This window comes from Pelodiscus sinensis, chromosome 13, assembly GCF_049634645.1.
Source record: "Pelodiscus sinensis isolate JC-2024 chromosome 13, ASM4963464v1, whole genome shotgun sequence".
Classification (NCBI taxonomy): Eukaryota; Metazoa; Chordata; order Testudines; family Trionychidae; genus Pelodiscus; species Pelodiscus sinensis.
In genome coordinates this window covers 3,070,194-3,094,677 of record NC_134723.1, presented here as the reverse complement: position 1 = coordinate 3,094,677, position 24,484 = coordinate 3,070,194, and the positions used below count along the sequence as shown (strand labels likewise).

The 24,484-nt window shown below is 50.7% G+C and overlaps 1 protein-coding gene across 1 annotated transcript; it reads left to right on the top strand.

Moving 5' to 3' along the window:
* The first annotated feature begins 1,303 nt into the window (after positions 1-1,303).
* LOC142818250 (uncharacterized) lies at positions 1,304-21,763 on the top strand. Its single transcript, XM_075896677.1, has 6 exons — positions 1,304-1,614; positions 7,850-7,942; positions 11,331-11,672; positions 15,163-15,441; positions 16,198-16,323; positions 18,966-21,763. The coding sequence occupies exons 1-6, from the start codon at positions 1,350-1,352 to the stop codon at positions 19,055-19,057; spliced, it is 1,197 nt and encodes a 398-aa protein (XP_075752792.1). The 5' UTR covers positions 1,304-1,349; the 3' UTR covers positions 19,058-21,763.
* Positions 21,764-24,484: the final 2,721 nt, after the last annotated feature.

The window sequence follows — 24,484 nt, the reverse complement described above, 5'->3', positions numbered from 1 at the left end:
CCCCCCCCCCCCGGCCTCTAGCCAGCTCCCTGCCCTGGGGAGCCCCTCGGTGATTAGCCACAAGCGTGTTTGCATCCTAATCAGCTGATTGGGCCACAGTCCAGTTCTTCTCTTGCAGGGCCAGTGTCGTGATCTCAGCCCATCCCCACCTCTCTCCGGACACCCGATCCCCAGGGACAATTTCCCAGCCTGGGTCCTGCGAGCAGCCATGTTCCTGTGGCAGGTCTCTGCTCTGCTTCCTGGCCAGACCCGGCTCTGTAGGCTCTGCTTGTAACCACCCTCTCCACACCTGACACGGCGGGTGTGTCGGGGTTGACTGGGCTCACCATCCCTCAATCTTCTCCTGGCCAGTCTGGGGTTTGTACGGCCCATCGTAGCTGCTTATGCCAGGACAGCTCGACTCCCCTTTCAACCAGCCCTGCTGTGTCTGCCCTGGGGTTGTAACTATGTAGCTTTAAAAAAACCCACCAAATAAACCGGACCTCTCGGCAAGCGACTGACACCACGCAGACACCATGCGCCGATCAGCCCTTGGTCACAGAGATTTGAGTTGTGGCCAAGATGTTTATCTCCTGCCATGGCTTTCTGGAAAGGAGTGACTCATGCTTTGGGGTATGTCCACAGCCCACGCACAGAGAAGCTGGGTAAAATGCAGCCCACTGGGTTCCCAGACGATTTCCCCTAAGCCCCACCTGTGCTGTGCCCTAGGGACTGTAGCCCACTATTCACACTTGGTGAGGAAAAGGATTATTGTAATTCTTATCGCTTCTAGGGCCACTCCCCCCCAATGGCAGTGCACCCCATTCAGGCCCAGCACCCCTTCTTCTGACCGTCACCCCCAAACCAAGCCTAAGCTCCATGCCCCCCCTTCTAGGCACACTCCCTCAGTCTCTGCCCCCCCCCCCAAGTGCTGGCACTGGGGTGCCTGAGGTATCCTGGTGTTGCCTGTTACCAATGGCAGATGCGCCACATTCTGCCTGGTCCTGGGGTAGCCACAGAACCGGCCCAGTCCACCGGGCCCAGTTCCCCTGAAGCGGGCAGCAAAAAGCCCCCTCCAGCAGAAGCGGGGCAGAGAAAGGCTGCATTGGACCGTGACGTTAGTTCTTAGAAACAGGATACCACAGCAGAACCAAAACCAAAGAGAGGGGAAACGGGCGGCTCCTCAGACGGGCCCAGCCCACCCCTCTCACTCGAGGCTGGCTGCACGCTGAACCCCCCTTTGCCCTCCCCCCCTTGTATGCTTCCCTGCACAGCCATCAGCCAGAAAGCAGAACCAAAAAAACCCTGGAGGAGCTGACGTGTCCATTCGGCATTTTACTTCATCCGCGCGTCTCTTTCTGGCTGGGTGGATGAAAGCCCAGATGGATTTGCCAGCCCACGCTGCAGGTAAAACATGCCCCCTGTTCTCTGCATTCTTTGCACCGATGGACGGCGCTGTTCATTCGTCGCTGTGGGGGCTTTTGGTTTCTCTTGCATCACACCTCGTTCTGAGAGACACCTCCAGAGGCAGGAAACAGTCTTGTCATTTCCCCTCTGGCCACATATACACCCCCTTTACCGCTCTCCTCCAGCACCCAGCACCAGACCGCACACACCCGAGCAGCAGGAAGGAAGGTGAGCGCTGGAAAGTTTATTACTTCTTCCCGCCGAGAAACATGGGCAGAATCAAAAAAGTTGGGCTGCTGTGACCGTCCTCCCAGCACACGGCACCCAAATCCCCTGGGCAGTTCGGCTACTGCACAGTGATTGGAGAACAACCCTTAGGGGCTTGTTTCTTTCTGGAGCAGAGATTTGGTTGGACTGTAAACTCTGATGGGGCTAGGTAGCTCTCGTTAGTTTCTGTAGGGGTTTTGCTTGCAGACTAATACGCAGGGCAGACTCTGCAGGGTACTTAGTTTTTGTTGCTCTCAATTTTTGCCAGGCACATTCGGCTTCATTTTAGTATTTTCACTCTCCCCTTTTGTTTCCCTTATTCCTGCTCTCTGCTTCACACCCTGTTACCCTCTTCCTCTTCTGCCTGGCTTGAGCGCCGCACTTACTACGTGAGTTTCAAAGCACCTTCGAAATACATGTGCTCATCGGTCTGACATTGCACTTGGCTTCCGAGGCCAACTGGCCGTCTTCCATCTGCTTCAGGGTTGCCAACCGTCAGTAAATTTACAGACAGTCCGTAAAAAATTAACCGCAATTGGACATGTCCGTAAAGTCCGTAAAAAAATTGAGGTGTCCGTAAATTCCGTAAAAGTGCAATAACATTTCAAAACAGCAACTATTCTATAGCAATTACATTTCTTCTGTGCTGCTTCAGCTATTTTACTGCAGAGCAGTGGAAATTGCACGTTTTAGTTGTCAGTGTTCGGATGTACGATCACAAAATGGAAAACTTCCAGGACCATGACTAACTAAATGAAAGTGAGTTAAATAGCTTATTGTTGTTCTTGTGGTGTATGAATGACAATGATTACTTTTCACTTTTGGACATTTGTGTCTTCTTAATATAGTATAAAAATTATGTCCGTTAAAAAAAATGTGTCCATAAATTTTTCCCATTTTGTCCGTAAATGAAATTTCTGCGGGTTGGCAACGCTGATCTGCTTTTTGCGTGCAGATCATTTCCAGCTAAGGCTGCGATCCCCTGTGTGGATCCTCGCACCTGTTGCTTCCCATGGATGTAAACTGGACTCGGTCCTGTTCACACTAATACAGCACAGTGCAGGGCCAAAAGCAGAGCTCTGTTCTGCGAGACAGATTATGAATTCCGAAGTGAATTCAGCTGAACACAATGAAGGTCACTTCGGTTCTATACCAGAGCAATCCCACGGGGGGGGGGGGGGTGGAGGGGGGAGGGGTCATTACCTACGCTGAATTCGTGATTTTAATTAATTCGGGTTAAGTTTCCTGAATCTCCCTGCCTACACAAGACAGCGGGTGCAGGGAAAGATTACTCCTGGGGGTAAAGATTTTAGCTCCAGTCTTTAGAGAGGAATTTCTCTGGCTGAATTATTATCTTCCATGCTATCGAGTGTTTATGAGTTAAGATGTCTTTCCACCCACGGACAGGCCCAACCAGATCTATAAAGAAAGAGGAAGAGCTCTTTGCACTTCTGTGTTTAATCTGTCGTCTCCCCTCTCCCACCGCTGCTTTTATAAATCCTTTACAGGCTCAGTCCTACCTGAATATGGGCGGTGGGTGACCTCATGGCTTGAGGAGGCAAGCCCCCCCCAACCCCGCCCACCAGAGTCCATGCATTCCCCCCCCTCCCACACTGAGGCCTGATGGCCCCACCCAGCCTCCTCCTCCCCACCAATGCCAGGTGTCCCAGAGGAAGGGAACACAACAGGGAATTCTCACATGATCCCTCCCCATTACTCACCTCCAGACCAACAGAGGCTATCCTGGCTAATAGGCATTGGTGGACCTAACCTCTATGAATCTATCTAGCTCTTTTCTGAACCCTGTTAAAGTCCTAGCTTTCACCACATCCTCTGGCAAGGAGTTCCACAGGTTGACTGTGTGCTGGGTGAAGAAAAAACTTCTGTTTGTTTGTTTGTTTTGAACCTACAGCCTATTAATTTCATTTGGTGACCCCTAGGGTATGTCTACACTTGCACCCTCTTTCGAGAGAGGGATGCAAATGAAGACATTCGAAATTGTAAATGAAGCTAGGATTTAAATATCCCATGCTTCATTTGCATAATCGTGTTATGGTGCTATTTCAAAATAACAGACGCTGTTAAGATGAGGTTATTTCGAGAGAAAACCCTTCTCTCGAAATAACTTGTAAATCTCATTGTTTGAGGAAATAGCGCCATAACGTGATTATGCAAATCCTGGCTTCAATTGCAATTTCGAATGTTTTCATTTGCATCCCTCTCTCGAAGAAGGGTGCAAGTGTAGACATACCCCATGCTGTAGAGGTCTCTTGATCTTAACTGTTGCAGTGGTCTAGGTGCCACTTGCATTACTCAGTAACCACACTAGGTATGTGGGGTACACTTACATTGTGGGAATAAGTAAATAACTTTTCATTAGTCACTTTCTCCACACCAGGCATGATTTTATAGACCTCTATCATATCCCCCCTTAGTCTCCTCTTTTCTAAGGTGAAAAGTCCAAGTCAATTTAATCTCTCTTCACATGGGACCCGTTCCAAACCCCTCGTCATTTTTGTCGCCCTTTTCTGAATCTTTTCCAATGCCAATATATCTTTTTGAGATGAGGCAACCACATCTATATGCAATATTCAAGATGTGGACGTACCACGGTTTTATATAGAGGCAATACGGTATTTTTGGTCTTATTCTCTCTCTCTTTTTAAATGATTCCTAACATTGTTTGTTTTTTTGACTGCTGCTGCACACGGAGTGGATGTTTTCAGAGAACTATCCATAATGACTCCAAGATCTCTCTTGAGCAGTTGTAGCTAAATTAGTCCCCAGCATATTGCACGTATAGTTGGGATTATTACTTCCAACGTACATTACTTTACATTTATCAACATGAAATTCCATTTGTCATTTTGTTGCCCAGTCACTTAGTTTGGTGAGATCTTTTTGAAGCTCTTCACAGACAACTTTAGTCTTAACGATCTTGAGCAGTTCGGTAGCATCTGCAAATTTTGCCACCTCACTGTTAACCCCTTTCCCTAGATCATTTATAAATAAGTTGAATATTGCCGTCTCTTGCCTAGGATACCCGTCGCCCATGAGAGGGTAGGATAAGGCCATGAAATCATTCAGGGTGTTGCTTTGATTGTTAGTATCTGCAGTAGCCACAAGGCTGGACTCGGATTTGGGGAAGCTGTTTCCTGGCACTTGTGGCCTGGATCCTTGGTGTTCCAAAATGAAGAACTGAAAGGCAGAAATGGCACAGCCCAAACTCTTTGCAAGCCCAGCTTCCCCTGCACTTCAAAGAATTTCTGCCAATCAAATCATAACGAGAGCTGACACATCCTGTCAGGCGGCTTTGGGAGGCTGACCCCCCCGGAGTGCCAACCTCCAGGCAGGCTGGGAAGAAGCAGGACACAAAACCCCAACGGGCTGTGAGCTCTAGAATTGCATTTTGCTGGGAATGTAGTCGGAGAAGCGTTTCCACGGATACCCGAGAAGCCTGAGCATATTGGTTACTGTGAATGGTTACATGCAGGCTCCGGCCCTGCCCCCAGGGAGCTGGCTGCCACCCCTCGCTGCTGCCTCTGTATCAGAGGCAGCAGCCCCCTGGTATGGGCTGGCAGGTAGGAGCCGGGACACGCTTTAAAGGACCCGACTCCCAGGAAACTGGCTGCCTCCCCATGCTGCTGCCTGTGTGTGAACTCCTAAAGCACCACAACAGCCTCACCAAAGAGTCACAGACCGTCCCCTATCCGGCCACAAGCCTGCCCGTGTGACTTGTGGCACCTTCAACAAACACGAGTCAGGTAACTCTGAATAACTTACCCAAAGATAAGATGTTCAGAGGGAGCCGAGTTAGTCTGTACCAGATACACTTAACACAACAAATAGTCTGGTAGCACTTTAAAGACTCACAAAACATGTAAATGGGATCATGAGCTTTCGTGGGCACAGCCCACTTCCGAAGAGTTGCTCAGCTGAAGAAGTGGGCTGCGCCCACGAAAGCTCATGATCCCATCGACATGTTTTGTGAATCTTTAAAGTGCTACCAGACCATTTGTTGGTTTTAAGTGTATTCGATAAGAGAGTTAGAGTAGAACTGACAACCCTTGCAGACAATTCTGTGATGAACTCAAGACTTATTCAGCAGGATAAAGCAATACGAGCTATTGTCAAGGTTAAAGCCGGTAAACACACATACACACACACACGAGTTACAACCTTGCGTTTCACAAGGCAGCAGAAGCTGACACAACCTGCAAGCATTCCATGTCCATTAGGGCTAATACGGGGTAAGCAACTCAGGGGCCGTTGCTTATGCTTAGTAAAGCTGCCCTCTCCAAATTCCAAGAAGCCCAAGGATAGCAGCTCTTCTCCGACAGGGGTTTGTGTGTCCTTCCCTCAGCATTCCAGTTGTGCTGGGACGGGCTGGTGCGTGGCCCCTCTTCACGGGCCTGGAAGCCATCGCAAAGTCTTTTCACCACTGATGTTCCCCGGTGGTTTGTCAGGTATCCGTCCTGTGTTTATGCAGGAGGGGACAGCGAGCATTGAGGTAAACCGGCATGTCACACTTGCTACTATTTCTCTCCTGCCTGTGCGATTTCACACTTTCAGCAAACCCTTTTATAGTCACAGCACAAACCCAGCTGGGCCCTCGCCAGTGTTCAGTGAGGCCTAGAGGCCCTGACAGGACCACGCACTCAGTCTGCCAACATCACACGTACTAGAGGCAAAAGCCTTTCTCCTGCTTCTGTTTGGTTGCTAGGAGGAGAAAGCCAGCAAGGAAAGTCAACCCTGTGCCCCATGACAAACTGGGGTAGCAGGTTTAAAACAAACAAAAGGAATTTTTTCTTCATGCAGCCCACAGTCAACCTGTGGAACTCCTTGCCAGAGGATATTGTGAAGGCCAAGACTTGAACAGGGTTCAAAAAAGAACTAGATATATTCATGGAGGAAAGGTCCATCAATACTTATTAGCCAGGATGGGCAGGGAGGGTGTTGCTAGCCTCTGTTTGTCAGAAGCTGGGAATGGGTGATGGGGAGGGATCACTTGATGATTCCCTGTTCTGTTCTCTCCCTCTGGGGCACCTGGTATTGGCCACTGTCAGAATACAGGATGCTGAGCTAGACGGATCTTTGGTCGGGCCATTCTTATATAAGCTCCCACTGATCCCAGTGTGAGCAGGGCCAGACTTAAGAGCAGCATTACAGGACCGGGAGGCAGAGTGGCATAGAGGACTGGACTGGGATTCTGAAGCCAGGAGGGTCTCTCCTCTACTTTTTCTATGCCACGACTGGTTCCCAGACAGCAAGGAGGAGTCAGAGAAAGCATCCTGGCTAGAATGTGGAGGAGAAAGACATGCAGGGCTGGGGGAGGGGCAGGACAGGATGGAAGACAGATGGAAGGTAGGGACAAGAGGTGCTGAGAATGGCAGGCGCTGGAGACAGGAGGAAAGGAGCAGAGAGCTGGGGGCACAGCGAGACGCAGAGGGAATGCAGCAGGTGACGAACTGGCTGAGGGGGAGGCTTGGGAGTAGAAGGCAACACACAGGTGAGGGCGCGAGTACAGAAGATTTGTCACCACTAAAACATTCCCCTCCAGAGCCTGGAACCCATGTTACCTCAATCGCCACATTCCTCTGCTGTCCACAGCTATAGCTGTGAGACCCACTGGCAAAATCCATGGCTCATCGCCCAGCAGCAGCAGCAGGTCTATATAGAAGATAACAACCTCTTACTGCTGCCAGTTACTCCGTTACCTTGCATGGTAAAGTACCGTGCGGTGGATCTAAAGACGCCTGCCCGGCTGATGAATCACATGGGCAGTCAATGGGAAAAAAGAAGGTTTTGCTTTTTTCCCTTTTATGTTGTTTAAAATGTCAGTAATTCCATCCCACAACTACCAAGGAGAACACTCAGGCTGCAACGTCACGTAGCTGGAAGTTAGGATACGCCAGAGCTGAGGTTTTGCCCAGGCACCCTGGATTCACACGATCCCCCCTCTCCACCTGGTGCAAATGCACTCTGCTACAGTTGTTAATGACAGGAGCACATGGCAGATTAAGTGACTTGCCCAAGTCCACACAGGGAAGCAGTGGCAGAAACAGCCTTTTAATTTAAACCACTCAGTTGGCACCCAAGAGATTGCCCTTCTATTTGATAGATGCAAAGATAGATTTGTACCAGCAAATTGTTTACTAAAGCCGCCCTCTTCACTCTTTTTTATCTCAATCTCTAGGTCTCCCACTTCTTTCCCACAAGAATATTCTCCGGGGAACTCCGCCCAAAATGCTGTTTGCTTTTCTGCTCTGTCTCACTTGCCTTCGACCCGGTAAGTGACGTGATTGCCTGTGGCTGATGTTAAAGCAGTGTGGGTGACAAGAGCCTGTGCTTTTTTTGTGATGGTACTGCCCGGTACGTAGTACCAGCACCTCCAGTCAGAGCTTACCTGGAAAGAGCAGAGTGTACCAGCACCTCTGTACACAAATGTCCAACAGTCGGCTGGACCGTGTGTCTTAAAGGGGCCGCGTCTCTTAAAAGGGTAATGCCGGTCCCACCCCAGCTTTTGTTTGTTTGGTTTTGCTTTTGATCAACAACTTTTCCCCTGGAGTACTGGCACTTTTTTTTTTAACAAAAAAAAAACACTGACAAGAGCCATCCAGCAAGAATCCCTTTATCAAACAGGCTCAGTTTAGTTTAGTGAGGCTGCTTCCCCTGTACCCACAGTTCTAGGCAGCTGCGGGCATCAAAAACTGCCCATCAAGCCTTCTCCGTGAGCTTGCTGACGTGCCCATGCCCAGCAGTAATGTCTGGCTTGGTAAGGCTGGATCTGCCGTGAGCCGGCATCACACCAACCCCCACATCAACAGCTTTAAAGACATTTTTTAAGGTTAAAAAGAAAAAAATCAGTGGTTTCCCAAGGAAACTCACCGCCCGCTGCTGGAGGAGATACCAAGAAACATACCCCCCTACCCACCAGAAATCACTCAGCCGCTCTCAGCCTGTCAGACCACACGGGGCTGGAGTGTGACCTTCCTTGCCGCCCTGTGGTGAAACAGCAATGCCAAGTTAGGAAAAGCCCTGCCCGGGATGCTGTGTGACTCAGAGTCCCCCCGCGAGACACAGTTCTCCCCCTGCTTCCTCCTGGCTTCTGGGGACGGGTTCTTCCTCCTGCAGGGCCTTGTTGTTAAAGTTACAATTTAGCTGATAATTAGCATCAATGTTTCTGCTCTTAACCTCAAGAGTCATGTCCAGCACACCCTGCCTGCACCCTCTCTCACACTAGGGAATAAGGATTCTTGAATCATAGAACACTAGGGCTGGAAGGAACCTCGAAAGGTCAAATCCAGTCCCCTGCCCTCCCAGCAGGACCAAGCATCGTCTAGATCAGGGGTTCCCAACCTTTTCAGTCCCCGTATCCCCTTGGCTTTTAGTAAACCTTCCCGTATCCCCTATTCAATATGAAAGGAAATAAATTCTAGACTTTAGAATCCACAACTTTTTTCACTAACACTACTACTTTGGGAATATTTTAATTAGGATAATCTAGTTATTTACCAAATATTCCCCATACTCCCTTGACAAGCTTCTCGTACTCCCTTGGGGTACACGTACCCCAGGTTGGGAACCCCTGATCTAGATCATCCCTGACAGGTGTCTGTCCAATCTGTTCTTAAGTATCTCCAGGGATGGAGATTCCACAACCTCCGTAGGCAACTTATTCCAGTGTTTAACCACCCTGACAGGCAGGAAATTTTTCCTAATGTCCCACCTAACCCGCCCACGCTGCAATTTAAGCCCATTGCTTCTTGACCTGTCCTCAGAGAATAATTTTTCTCCCTCCTCCTTGTGACACCCTTTTAGATACTTGAAAACCGCTATTATGTCCCCTCTCAGTCTTCTCCTTTCCAAACTAAACAAGCCCAATTCCTTCAGTCTTCCCTCATAGTTCATGTTCTCTCGACCTTTCATCATTCTTGTTGCTCTTCCCAGGACCTTCCCCAATTTCCCCACATCTTTCTTGAAATGTGGTGCCCAGAACTGGACACAATATTCCAGTTGAGGTCTAATCAGCGCAGAGTAGAGCGGAAGAATGACTTCTCATGTCTTGCTCACCGCGCTCCTGTTAAGGCAGCTCAGAATCATGTTTGCTTTTTTTGCAACAACGTCACGCTGTTGACTCATATTTAGCTTGTGGTCCTCTATGATCCCTAGATCCCTTTCTGCAGGACTCCTTCCTAGACAGTCACTTCCCATTCTGTGTGTGTGAAACCGATTGTCCCTTCCTACGTGAAGCACGTTGCATTTGTCGGTTAAACTTCATCCTATTTACCTCAGACCATTTCTCTAGTTTCATTTTGAACTATGACCCCACCCTCCAAAGCAGTTGCAACCCCTCCCACTTTGGTATCATCTGCAAACTTAATAAGCAAACTCGCAATGCCAATATCTAAATCGTTGATGAAGAATTCACAGAATAAAGAATTTTAGTGAATTTAGTCCCTGTGAACTAGAGGGACAGCCAGGAGCAGAAGCTCTCAGAAAGGGTGGGCCATGGGGAGCCCAGAGGGCCAGTGGCAGCCCAAAGCCCACGGGGCCAGCGGCCAGCAGCCCATAGGGCTGGTGGCAGTCGTGAGCCTGTGAGGCCCGTTTATCCATGTCACCGACGGAGCAGCGCCCAGCTATCATTGGCACGTTTGGTGCAGTCTCAGAGGCCTTAGGAACATCATGGGCCTGACGCGCCCTTCGTCTCCCATCCCTTGGCATATTGCTCTAGCCCCAGCACTTGGCAACTCCGCTCCTTGGTGCCCCAGGTTACCAGATGTGACTACTGCTTGCCCTCCATTTGCCTGTTGCAGAGGCTGGCACTTCCTGTCAGTTCTGAGAAACCCAGGCCGCAAACCGGCCATGGCTCTGGGCAGGCCGAGGGGGGAAGGCGAGAGGTGTTGAAGCCAGAGGAGGAAACAGAGGTGTCAAACCACAGGTCCCTGAAAACGAGGGGGGGGGGTGATGTGCTTCTCAAAATGGCTACCACAGGAACCAAGCTAGAGACCGTAGCGCCTGTGGGCATACCCCATACAGGCCACGAGCCGCAATGGCTGGACTGTGTCTAATTTTGTGACAGCTGAAAACCCGTTGGGCCTCTCCTTTCACTGCCCCTCCTCTATCAGCAGCAGCAGAGAGGATACTTCCCCGTGACTCCCTGGGGTGGGGGGTCCCAGCACTGCCACCCGTGGTACCACAACACCCTCTGGGTCTCAAAATCAAACTACTACCAGGGGCAAATGCTGGTGTCTACAGCAACGCCGAGTGTCTTCATTGCATTTACATTCAGGGTAATTAGGTGGAGTTATGGCAGCCAATTACCTCGAGTTACAGCCCGATTAAAAGCGCCAGTGTAGACCGGGCTCTACACACACTGAAAACGGGGCGCACTCGCTTCTGTTTCAGTTCCTAGGTTTTGGGAACATCCCTAAATATCGTTAGTAGGTGCTGTGGGGAAAGGAGAGGGTCATTGCATGCTCTGTAGCTGTTTTAAAGGCCTCTCTCAGCGTGGTATCTGTCTTCCGAAGGAGGCCAGGCAAGGGGGCCCTTCCTTGCCAATGCGCCCCTGAGCGCCTCCTTCCAGCACTGCTTCCAACCTCCCTGAGCAAAATGGGAGTTAGACTCCAGTCACCTGTCCAGCACCACTAATGCTCTTCTGATTGACTTCTCCTCAGAGATCACGCTGGCGGAAAAGACTGAGGAAATCCCTCAGAGATTCAACTCCACACTGCTGCTGCCAGGAACCAATCACAGTATTTCTTTGGTCTTTAATGTGGAGTGGCGCGCACGGCTGAATGGGAGAGAAAACAACACCATCTCCATCGTAACATACTCGCCCGGCTCCAACAGCAAACACATTGATCAAAGATACAAACAGAGAGTTGACTTTTCTCTTACAAACTTCTCCTTGAGGATTCATCGTGTGACTTTGAGCGACGAAGGAGTCTATACTCTCACCATTCAGCTTAACAACTCAGAGAAGCCGCCACAGATGAGCACAAGAGTCACCGTGATCAGTAAGCGGCCTTTTGTACAATCCAACTTGCACACTTCTGAGTAGTCAGTGACAAAATGCAGTGCACCCCCCTGCTCTCGTCTGGTTAGAAAAGGCTAGACAGACATTCATGGAGGTTAAGTCATTGATGGCTATTAGCCAGGATAGGCAGGGAGGGTGTCCCTGGCCTCTGATTGTCAGGGGCTGGGAATGGGTGACAAGGGAGGGATCATTTGATGATTCCCTGTTCTGTTTACTCCTTCTGGGGCACCTGGCGCTGGCCACTGTAAGCAGACAGGACACTGGGCTGATGGATCTTTGGTCTGGCCGTTCTGATGTTCTTAAGGCTGAAATGAACAAGGGGGCTGGGCTATTCAAGAGAACGTACAGAGAGCTGATAAAAGAGTTCTGTGGAAAGCCAGTTTCTTGAACATGAAAACTAATGCCAAGACAAAGGCTGGGTCTTAAGCGATCTCCATTCAACTCCTGCCTCACCGGCCGGTAAAATGGATTTAATATATTTGCTCTTTCCTGCCCTTTGCTTATTGATTCTCTTTGGACTGTAATTCATCTTTACTGGCAAGCACCAGAGTCTTATTCATCTCAGTAACAGGCTGGAGCCAGGTCTGTATTGTTGTTCTATTAGCACTGGCCACACATCTGGTGGCCAGTGCTAATAGAACAACAATACAGACCTGGCTCCAGCCTGTTACTGAGATGAATAAGACTCTGGTGCTTGCCAATGCAGTGTAAATGGGGTAGGGAAGGCGAAAGGGGATGACACGGATCTTGGTTTAATGGAGACTTGTCCATGTAATAAGATCAAAAGGTTTTCTTCAGGAATCAAAGAGAAGCCAAATCCTATTGGGAGAGAATCTGTGTGTAGAAATATTATAGAATTGAGTGAGTTTGGAAATGCTCCCCGATGATCTCTAGTGCAGAAAAAAAAGGAACTGAATCGCACCGGTACTTTGGTACATACCAGCTGGGAAAGCCCGCTCGAAGGAGATTGATCAGTGCTGCTTCTGGATAAAAAGTCCAACATAGAATAATAGAATCCTAGAGCTGGAAGAGACCTCAGGAGTCATCAAGTCCAGCCCCCTGCCCAAAGCAGGACCAACCCCAACTCAATCATCCCAGCCAGGGCTTTGTCACGCCAAGACTTAAACACCTCCAGGGATGGAGATTCCACCTCCTCCCTAGGGAATCCATCTCAGTGCTTCCCCATCCTCCTAGGGAAATAGTTTGTCCTACTATCCAACCTCCTCCACTGCAACTTGAGCCCATTGCTCCTCGTTCTGCCATCTGCCACCACTGAGAACAGCCTCTCTCCATCCTATTCGGGAAGTTGCAGGCTGCTCTCAAATCCCCCCTCACTCTTCTCTTCTGCAGACTAAATAAACCCAAATCCCTCAGTCTCTCCTCATAGGTTACGTGCTCCAGCCCCCAATCATTTTGGTTTCCCTCTGCTGGACCCTCTCCAATGCGCCCACATCCTTTCTATAGTGGGGGGCCCAGAACTGAATGCAATCCTCCAGATGTGGCCTCCCCAGTGCCAAACATGTTGGAGGATTGGGATTAGTGCCGTGTGGACACAGCAAACCCCATCCACACGTTTGCGTCAATTGTTAATTGAATTTGCTCTGGCTCCCTTCATGCCTCTTTCTGGGTTCTCCTTCTGGCAACATTCTACCAAATGAGTTTCTTAAAAGAAACAGCCTTAGATCGCAAGTGCATTAGAAACCCCAGAAGCAGACAGACAAGAACGTTCAGTGACAGAGTGAATCTCAAAGAAATCCTCTGGCACCTTCCTGACCAGTGAATTCTGAATTGGTGGTCGCGTATTTGCACCAGAAATCTTATTCGAAGGGCTACGCTCACCCAGCCTAGGCACAGGTGCCTACCCTGTAACCTATCAGTCCAGCCACAAGGGCTCACATTTTGATTTTCAGGTGCTGAATGCTCGCAGTGAGCTGCCTATAAAAGAGCTACAGCCCAAGAGTTATCCCTGAAACATACAGAAATTCAGTACCGAGGTCGCCCAACCCCCTCAGCCCTGCTCCCATAGCAACACCATGAGCCAATCAGAAACCTATCCAAAAGTACCCAGCCCTGGCCAATGTGGTCAGAACATCAGTGACCACAAAAAAATGAGAATGCCTCCATTTGAATCATCGCGTGGGCGGGTCACTCTCCAGCCTCTGTCACAGGCAAACCCAGTGCCTGTCAAATCACGGCTCAGTTTCTTGGCCAGCAAATGGCCAAATGAAAGCAATGACACACCACTTCTCATCAAAGCGCCCAGAGCACACAGCACTGCTGTGCCCAGGCTCCCCGAAGAAGGTCCAAACGCAGGCAAGTGAAACAAACCGAAGCAGGCCCTTTGCTCACCCTTTGCCTTTGGGTTTCAGGGATCCCTCTCCTAGGAGTCTCTGGTGATCCTGCCCTTTGCAGCTTCCCATTTCCAGCCAGCTCTGCTCCCTTTCTGGGTCTCCTGATCCAGAGACTCATCACAGGGGATAGCCCCACTGCCACGTGGCTTCTTTTCCCCAGGCAATGCCTGTCCTAAGCACTCCTTCCTGTCCCGTGATGTGGCAGGCTTCCATAGCCCCAGGTATCGCCCTGTTCCCTTTTAGCTAGCCACAGTTGTCCCCATCTGGGGCGCTGAGACTGCTCTACTCAAAGGGACCAGCTACCCTGTCATGTGCCCATTTTTGGCACTTTACCTGCAAAGAAGGGACTGCAGAGAAGGCCGGTGTCTCTTTCTGGCAGGGTTAAGATCACTTGGGTTCCTTAACTGGGGATTTCCAGGTAGTCAAAGGGTTGCATTTCTTGGCAAGTTAAACTTAATGGCTAATAGACACTCACACCATTGCTGTGTACCACCGACCAGAGCCGGGTGGAAAACCTTGTCCCCATCTTGTGAATATTTTAAAAAGTTCTCCTTTTCCCCATCTCGAATTGGGATGAAAAGTATATATATATATACACACATACACACACACACACACACACGACTCAACAATTTAGGTAATCTACTCGCCAGAGGCAAGTAGATTATAGCCCGGCATGGAGCTGCAGAGCGGTCTGCGCGCGCGCAGGGTGCTGAACTGCGCGACTGGCGAGCGGGGCTTGCTGCAGCTTGGTGAGCCCTGTATATGTGTATATGAACCCAAAGGATTTTTGTCACCATTTTGGGCCAGTTCCAATGTTTTGTTTTGCATTTGACTTCAAACTCCACCACCACCACTTTCCAATCTAATTGTCTTCTATTTCTAAATAAAAAGTAAATAAAAATGGAACATTCTTGCTTTGAAAACATCACCAAAAGCATTTATGAACCATTTTTAATGACACATTTTCGGAACAGCTCTCCAGTAGCGACTAGAATGCAGATTTGCAAAGCAAAGCAGTGATAATGTGCATAATGTTACCCACAATCCTTTGCATTCCCCCCTTCCTCTGTGTTTGGAGGTCGCCATAACTTGACAGCCTCTCTTGTGGTTTTTCAGTACCTGTGTCGAGCGTGTTCATCACCAGCAGTTTACCTGCTCCGTATCCAGGGAACAACATCACTTTGAGTTGCTCAGTGGGAGCAGGAAACGCCCTGTCGTACTCCTGGGAGAAATGCAACCAGAGTTTGCCAACTGGAGACCGCACCATCCTGTCTAAGGACAACACGTCGCTCACTCTCCTTAACCTCCAGCAGTCTGACGTTGGGAAGTACACATGTGTGGTGCACAATGCACTCAGCTACGGGCATAAAGATTTCTTCCTGCAGCTCTGTGCCGGTAAGGGGGGGAAGTCCTTATTAACTGTTGTCATAACCCGAGCCTATGCCACGGCATGGAGACAGAAAGCAGCACACAAAGCCCTACTCTGTCACATCTTGAAGCCTCGCTGTGTTTCTAAGCTCAATGCGGGCACTGACTTTCTTTTTCTCAGGGGGTGCCCCACCGCCACTGGGCCCCAAATCCCCCCACATGCTGCCCTTCCCGACAAGGCCCTGCCTTGGCTCTGCATCTTACACACTTGAGCATTCACAGTGCTTTGTAACCCCGGGTATATAATTGCTGGACCTGGGTCTCTAAGGCACAACACAGCCCTCCTGACTCAGGTCTGCTGCTTGGATGGCATTCACCCTGCCAAATGACAGGGCATGGGGATGGGGGCTCTGATGCACCCCGCTTCGCAGGGTTGTAGGACCTGGGTCCTGAGTGCTTGCTGAGCAGGGCCACACTCACTTGTATGTAGAAAGTGCAGCTCGCGCTCAAACCGGAGTCAACCCAGGGTTCAGTAGGCAGTGTAGACAAACCCACTGGGGTCCTGATGAGGGAAAATAGGGGGAGGGTGCTGCAAAGGAAACTTGGGCTATGAGGGACCATTCGTGAAGTAGCAGCCCTGTTATAGTCTCTCCCTCACACCCACACCACAGGGGTAAATGCAACCACAATGCTCAAGCCTGCAGACGTTTCTGGGTAGCATTTTGGATCATTTGCCCTGAACAGGTTTTGTTTCTGTTCTGTGTTTCCATTCACCCTACCCAGGTGCCTCACCCTGGCTGAGCTACGGCCTCTACGGGTACCCCGGCTATCTGGGCTACGCTATTCTCCTCTTCTACGTTGTCCGATGGCTGGGAAGGACCAGGAAATGCAGCCCCAAGGGCCAGTCAGGTACCAGTACCTCCGCCTTCCCTCTCTGCTGCACGCTTCCCTCCTAGGGTCACCAGGTGTCCGGTATTGACCCGGATTGTTCGGTATTTTCACCTCCTGCCCGGTAAAAAAATGCAGAAAATACCAGACACCTAAAATGTCCAGTATTTTCTGTTTTTTTCCCTGACAGGAGGTGAAGATACCAAACTACCTGGCAACCCTACGACACATTCAGCAACTGGCCCAGACTCCGGAGCCCCTGCTTACCTGGTTCTGCAGGGAAGCCCCTTTCTGGCTTGACCAAGAAAAGAAGATGGCCGCCGGGAAGGGGAAGCAGTGCCTTCCCTGGGTCTTAGTGCTCAACCTCTCCTCTTCCTACCCCTAATCTGACTCTGAATGCACTGAAAGGGGCCATGCTGTTTGTTTATTTATTTATCTATTTGCTTAACTCTTGGGGTCCCTTTTTGTGTTTTGCTCAACAATCTTGGTCTCCCCCACCCCCAACAGAATTTTTTCCCCGGTGGCATTTTTTTCGGGTGGGGGGAGTGTTCAGTATTTTTGTTGAAACCATCTGGCAACCCTATTCCCTCCCCTGGGCCTGCCTCCTGCCTTTGCAGCCATACAAGGAAAGTCTCACTCGGTGTTCCTCAGAGGGGGAGCCATGTGAGTCTGTAATTTAAAAAAAAAAAAAGAGTGGCCCTGTAGCACCTTGGAGACTAACAAAAATACATATCTAGTATCATCAGCTTTTGTGGACACAGTCCACTTCCTAGATGAGCAGAATGGAGAAAAAAGGCCCATGTTGAGTATAATGGCCCGTGAACTGCATGGGGCATTTTATTCAACACCCAACTGACATTAAAAGCTAAGTATGGGACACGTCCAGCCCATTCATTTAGCCCCATCAGCAGGTACTTTTGCCCCATCTCCCTTTTTTTTCTGTTATATATTGGGAGGCTCCTCCCCTTTTTCCTCCACGGTGCCCATCTGAGGAAGTGAGTTGTGCACACAAAAGCTCATGATACTATCTCTCTCTCTTTGTTAGAGTCTAAGGTGCTACAGGACCACTCGTCGTTTTATTAAATATTCCTGAGGAACTCATATTTTTTTCTGTTCAAATGGGCCAATGCAGGGACAGGGGACACTGCAGCTTGCCAAATACATGCACATGTCTGGAGTTTTAGCAACGCCTCCCCCCAAGCGAGTCGGAGATGAGCCACAAGGCTGATAGGAAAGAGGAGAAACCTGCCGCCCCCGTAGCGAATGAGGGGAGCTTTCTGCTCGGGGGGTGTTTTTCCCCTGCTGTGCATAGATCTACATAAACGCACAAGGTGCAGGGCTGCGGCAAGGAGGCCCATAGTGGAAACACCGCGGCCATTACAAAGCTCATGTGGATAATAGCCAGAGAACGCAACACGTTCATATAAGTAAAAAAGAAACAAACGTAGGAAGAGGAAACCCGTAGCCCGGGTCCTTGTCCTCCCACAGCCATAGTCCCCCCCCACCCCACCCCCGAGCACTTGTCTTTAGCGGAGGGTTAACTTCTTGTTCCCTGAGCAGAGATCCTGCACCCCATCACCCGTTCCATCACAGCATGCAGGAATGCCTGGAAGCAGGAGGTTTACAATACGCAAAACATTTGCAACCAAAATCCAACACTGCCCACCTCAGGAATCGCTTTGCCTTCCGCTGTCCATGCCGGGAGGGAGCAGCACTCTCAGAAACGCCACCCGGGCCTGCCCACCTTACCCTCCTGAGCAAAGCGGGGCATTCCGAATCGAAATCGCTGCGTGTTTCAGACGCAGAACCAGCCACGCTTCTAAGGGGAGCAAGGTTTTCTTGGGGCCTCTGGAGACATGGTGGATTTCCAACCCCCCCAACTTGCTGCAGTTTGCCCCCCCTTATTCCCCACAATGCTGCGGGCTCCCCCTTCATATTACCGGAGGGCTATGTCTACACTGGCATGAATTTCCAAAAATGCTTTTAACGGAAAAGTTTTCGGAAAAGCGCATCTAGATTGGCAGGACGCTTTTCCGCAAAAGCACTTTTTACAGAGAAGCATCCGTGGCCAATCTAGACGCGGTTTTCCGCAAAAAAGCCCCGATGGCCATTTTCACGATCGGGGCTTTTTTGCAGAAAACAGTACTATGCTGTCTACACTGCCCTTTTGGGCAAAAGTCTTTCGGAAAAAGATTTTTGCCCAAACAGGAGCAGCATAGTTTTTCCGGAAAAGCACTGATGATTTTACATGAGATCGTCAGTGCTTTTCCGGAAATTCAAGTGGCCAGTGTAGACAGCTGGCAAGTTTTTCCAGAAAAGCAGATGATTTTCCAGAAAAACTTGCCAGTCTAGACACAGCCGAGATGTCGGGGAGGGGCAAACCAGTTCTCACACAGTAATACACTTGTACGCTCTGCTGCATCCCAGCATATTCCTTCCCCCCCGGTCCTGCTCCGGCGCCCTCTGGCACAAACAAGAACCGGATGGCTGGGTTCACGCTGGTATTTGTAAGCCCCCTTTCCTCAGGTTTTGCCCATCTCTGGTTATCAAATGAGACCGCAGCACGTTATTCATAATCTGTCCCTGGAGCTCTCCGGCCACACCCTGCACGGAAGCCGCTGGATCCAGGCAGCGTCATGTTTCGCTTTCTTCTTTTTAAACAGATGTCATTTACGAGAACGCAACTTTTGAAAACAGACCCAAAACCGACTGTGCAACCGTGCCCCCCACCTACATCAGACACTTCAAGAAGTAATCGGCAAGGGAAGGCGACAGACTGATTTTGTTCAGAGGGGCTTTGTGTAATCAGCTGTACAAAGCCCCCAGCCTGTCCTGCTCGCATGCACGTCCCAGGGATGAGGGGGAGAGGCAGCTCCAGGAGGAAGGATATTCGCTGCACGCGCCTATCTACCTCTCGGCGGTACTTACGGATGCTTCCAAAGCAGCTGAGAAGACCCCAGCCTTGAAGTATTTACTGAGCCTCCCGACGCCCATTTGTGTTCCCATTTTACAGAGGAGGAAATGAGAGGATAGTGACTTGCCTAAGGTCAGACATAAGGAATCAGGTAGTGAAATGGGAGTGGGGATTTCACTGTGATGTGCTCTCTGCTCAGGCAGCTGTTAGTGTTCGTACAGGCAGAACCTCTCTAGTCTGGCACCCTGGAGACCAGGCTGGTACCAAACCAGAGAATTTGCCAGACTACGGGAGGTCACTATTGTCTAGCAGCATCACTAACACTGCCACTGCTTAATGAGCTCTTAGAGGACAATTGGGGTCAATTAGAGCTAACTAACAGCACACAACACTGAGCCAGGACGGGGGGCTGTAAACAAACTTTATGGGACCGTGAGAAACTTGGCCACACCCCTGATAAGTGGACACCCAGTTAACTAACATCATGCCGGACCACGGATGTCGCCGGACCAGAGAGTGCCAGACTAGAGAGGTTCCACCCGTACACATACCTTCACGAGTGCCCTTTCCACGGCTGTGCCATCAGCTGGGGAAAGTCGCAGCAGCCTGTTAGCAAAAAAACAAAGAGCATTATGCGCCCTCCCTTAAAGGGGAGGGCTACTGAACGGCCCATTGTTCACGTTATCCTTAACGTGAGCCTGAGACAGGTGGAAGGTGGAGTCCGATCTAAGGAATGGTTCGGCAGGGCGTGCGCCTCTGATAAATAGACAGCAGGGTTCTCAGACTGTGCGTGGCTAGACAAGGTTGTGCCGCGGGTCCTGCAAATCAGCTCTCCCAGGGACTGCCTCTGTGAGACACAGGACCCAAATCTTTCTGTTTGGGGCCTTGGCTGGAGGGGCTGCATTATTGCAGAGCATTTGGAGGAAAGCTGTTTGTTTCTCTGACCCAAGTGAGAATCACACCTGCGGCTGTGTGCGCACATCCTGTTTCCTTAGCCCCTGGAAACCAGCAGCTAAGCTTGCTGCTGTTCTCCCATCCACGCTCTAAAGAAGGATGCTGAAGCACACAGCCAGGCTAGCCCGCAGGACAGGCTGCTGGGCTGTGACATCTTCCCCGTGTACTTTCAAACGCCATTGGAAACTACCACCCACGGTCTGCGGATTAGATGCAGCAGGGCAGAGCGCAGAGAGACTAGTCACATTCGGGGCCGGGTGTCTCACCTCCCACACGCTGCTGTCTGAGAAATGTGTTGGCTGGATGGGTCTGGAGATGAAAGTTCTCGCTGCCTGGCAGGTGCAGTACAAGCAGCAATGACCAGAGCGCAGAGGCTGCCTTGTTATCCCCTCTGCGAGAGAAAGCTGATGAGGTTCAACAAGGACAAGTGTAGAGTCCTGCACTTGGGAGGGAAGAATCCCAGGCACTGGTACAGGCTGGGGACCAACCGGTTAAGTAGTAGTTCTGCAGAGAAGGACCTGGGGGTTACAGTGGATGAGAAGCTGGATATGAGTCAACAGGGGACACTTGTAGCCAAGAAGACTAACGGCATATTAGGATGCATTAGGAGAAGCATTGCCAGCAGATCTAGAGATGTCATTATTCCCCTTTATTCGGCTCTGGTGAGGCCACATCTGGAGTACGTGTCCAGTTCTGGGCCCCCCAGCTTAGAAAGGATGTGGATGCATTGGAGAGGGTCCGGCGGAGGGCAACCAAAATGATTAGGGATCTGAAGCACATGACCTAGGAGGAGAGGCTGAGGGATTTGGGTCTGTTTAGGCTGCAGAAGAGAAGAGCGAGGGGGGATTTGAGAGCAGCCTGCAACTTCCTGAAAGGGGGTTCCAAAGAGGCTGGAGAGAGGCTGTTCACAGTAGTGACTGATGGCAGAACAAGGAGCAATGGGCTCCAGCTACAGTGGGAGAGGTCTAGGTTGGATATTAGGACAAATTATTTCCCTAGGCGGGTGGGGAAGCACTGGGATGGGTTACCTAGGGAAATAGTGGAATCTCCATCCCTAGAGGTTTTTAAGTCTCGGCTTGACAAAGCCCTGGCTGGGTTGATTGAGTTGGGTTGGTCCTGCCTTGGGCATGGGGCTGGACTCGTTGATTCCTGAGTTCTCTTCTAGCTCTAGGATTCTATGATTCTATTCCATAATCCCTCCTAGACGTCGGATCCCCGTGGGCAAGTCGGCTCTCGGCCTTTCTGCTGCTACCCCCGCATGGCACCCTGTAGTGCTGTGAGGGGGTGGGCTCGGGGGTGAGATCAGAGAGAGAGCCCTGGGGAAAGGGCCCTGGCTGGCAAATGCATGGGAAGAGAAATGAATGGTTGTATTACAAGAGCCCCTGGAGGCCAGAGGAGACCAGACCCCACTGTGCTCCCTGCTGGGCGTACACCTAGGAAGACACTCGCAGCCCCAAAGAGCTGTCAGTGCCGGAAGCCCGAAACCTAAACCAAGCCGCGAGACCGAAGAGCTGTTTCTCTCTCGCTCTCTGTCTGTCTCTGTCTAGTAATAGAGCTGTAGCCATGTTCGTCTGATCTTGCTAAAACAAAAGGAAAAACCATGTAGCACTTTAAAGACTAACAAGATGGTTTATTAGGTGATGAGCTTTCGTGGGCTAGACCCACTTCCTCAGATCATATTCCAGAATATGATCTGAGGAAATGGGTCTGGCCCAGGAAAGCTCATCACCTAATAAACCATCTCATCAGTCTTTTTTCCTTTTGTCTGTCTGTCACTCTGGTTTGGCAGGCTTTACAGATAAGTCCACACTGCAGCTTCACTCACTCACTCACTCACTCACTCACTCACTCTCACACACACACCCGACAGCACAGGTCCGGGAGCTGCACTTTCATTTTAGACCTGCGTGTGAAGTTTATGCCTCTCCCGGCGCTCCCTTTCACTTAAAAGCGCTTCTGCGGGCTGCACTTTAATTTTAGAAGTGTAGACAAAGCCTAAGGAACCTCGCAGGGCTAGCTGGGAGAGCGGGGGCAGCCTGTAGATCAGCCACATCCTCTGTGACGAACCTGCACATGCAACGGTCCATCAGATAGTCCCTCCTCGCCAGCCAGGCCTCTGCACTTCTCAGCATCCGCCAAAAGCACACAGGCTGCTCAGGAAAGGGCAGAAAGAGTCCAAAGTTAAACATCAAATCCTCGCTTTGCCACCACACTTCACAACTGCGCCAGGGAGGGGAGATATGTCCTCAGATTCCCCCCAGATCCGCCGGTCACAGAAACAAGATCTGGGATCTTTGCCACTGAAACACTCAAGCCTTATGCCAGACTGGGGGCTAGCCCTAAGGAAAACAGACAGAGGCTACGTAGATTCTTAGCTATTTGGGTACCACTCCGTCAAGATGCAGACAAGGCGCATGTCCCTGCATACCGAGCCAGTGTTTCTCAATACTCACCTTGGACCGGCCTGGGTTGATAAGTCCGTGCAGTCGGAGATTGCACGTCACCCCCACATCATATCGGGGTCAGAGAAAGAGGCTGCCCTGGGAATTCAGTAACAGCCTGTTAAATAGGAAGATTGGCTGATTGTGTGCCTGGACGATGCTTCTCTAACCAAAGCGCACTGTTATAACGATTATTATATGACCTCTGATACTTACATGGCTAGGATGTATAAACCTGTAACAGCTACCTAATTACATAGGTAGCTTATACAAATACAATAAATACAAAACCAATCTTCTGTGGACTCACACCATGTGTCTCTAGGCAAATTAAGGATTTCCTGTGGGTCAAAGGAGGTTACGAAGGTGTTGTCCAGACCAACGGCTCCTAAGCCACCCTTGTTCTTGGCCACGATAGGTTCGTTACACACACCCCACACTGGACACAAAGGGTTAAGGAACTGCTCTGGGCCCAGCTGACCCCACCCCGCAATGCCTGCAGGAAATGCATCAACTGGAAGGGGGTTTAAAAGGCAGGGGTGAGGGTCACTTGGCAGCAGACCAGGGTAGAGAGCAGACCTGCTGCCCCCGGCTCCAGGAGAGAAGCGCTGAGGGAAGGCAGAATCTCTCCCTTAGCCAACTGCTCCAAAGTCCCTCCCTGAGGGAAGGGAGGGCCAGCCCCACAGGCAGCCGGAGAGGGAAGCATCCCCTGCTCCCCCTCAGATGCACTGTGTTTGCACTGCCCCAGCAGGGAAACCAGGCCTGGGCTGGCCCAGAGGGTGGGCCGTACCCTGGGAGGTGGCAGTTGACACCACAGACAGAGAGAGCTACCACAGCACCCTGAGCCTTGTGGTGAGCAGACATCCTCTGCACAGCCTCATCCTGACTGGATGGGTGTGAGGGGGGAGGGGGTACCAGCATGTGGTCTGAGCTGGGGGGGGGGCAGCCTTCAAGCAGCCCTGGCTGTCAGACCACTGATAGCCCTCACAGAGGCCTGGGTCAGTGCCGGGTGAAGTGGGAAGGCCTAGCTCCCCTACCAACAACCCCCTGCAAATCACGGACCTGAGCCCTGACCACTAGGCAACGCTCCCTGACCAGCCAACTCTTGAGCAAGGACCAGTCTAGGAGCATGTCCGGGCAGCAGAGGCAATGCGAGTAGAAGGCATCAAAGGAATCAACCAACAGCCACAGTAACAGCCAGTCTTGTATTTATTTGTACTCAGCATACAAAGCAGCAGCAAAGGCTAATCTCTAGTCCCTGTAACAGAACTAACCACTACACCATTGGGGGGGGAGGGAAATGTATGTTGTGGTTAGGCACAATAATCCCTCCAGACCAGAGGGTCTCAAGCTGGGGATGTGCTGAATGTATTGTGGGCAGAGGGACGTGAAAAGCTTTAGGGAAAAAATTTACTGCGCACATTTGACCCACAAACAACATCTGACTTAAAAAGTCCATTGCTATCAGCTTCCTTGGCTTTGTTTGATTCACTGCCTTACCGGTTGGACTCTTCACTGAAAGCTGCATGTTTGTAACTGGCATCGGAACGTCGGGGGGGGGGGGGCGTAAACGACTGGAAACACGAAGAAGGGGGGTGCGAGCCCGTATGTCTGAGAACCGCTGCTCCGGACCAACCACCCAGCTTCCTTGTAGAAGTGGATTGTAACGCATCCGGCCTCACAGTTCAAAGGTGAAACGCTTCCCGACTTGCTAGCCGCTCCCCAAGAAGCCAGGTTGTCAATGTCTCCCGAGTAACCGTGATTTGCAATTCACAAACGACGCAAAAACTTTGGAAGAGCCAGCGCGAGGGCCCGGCTCCGTGGCTACAGAAATCACCAGGCGTCGGCTTGAGCGCCAAGCACAGCATAGCAG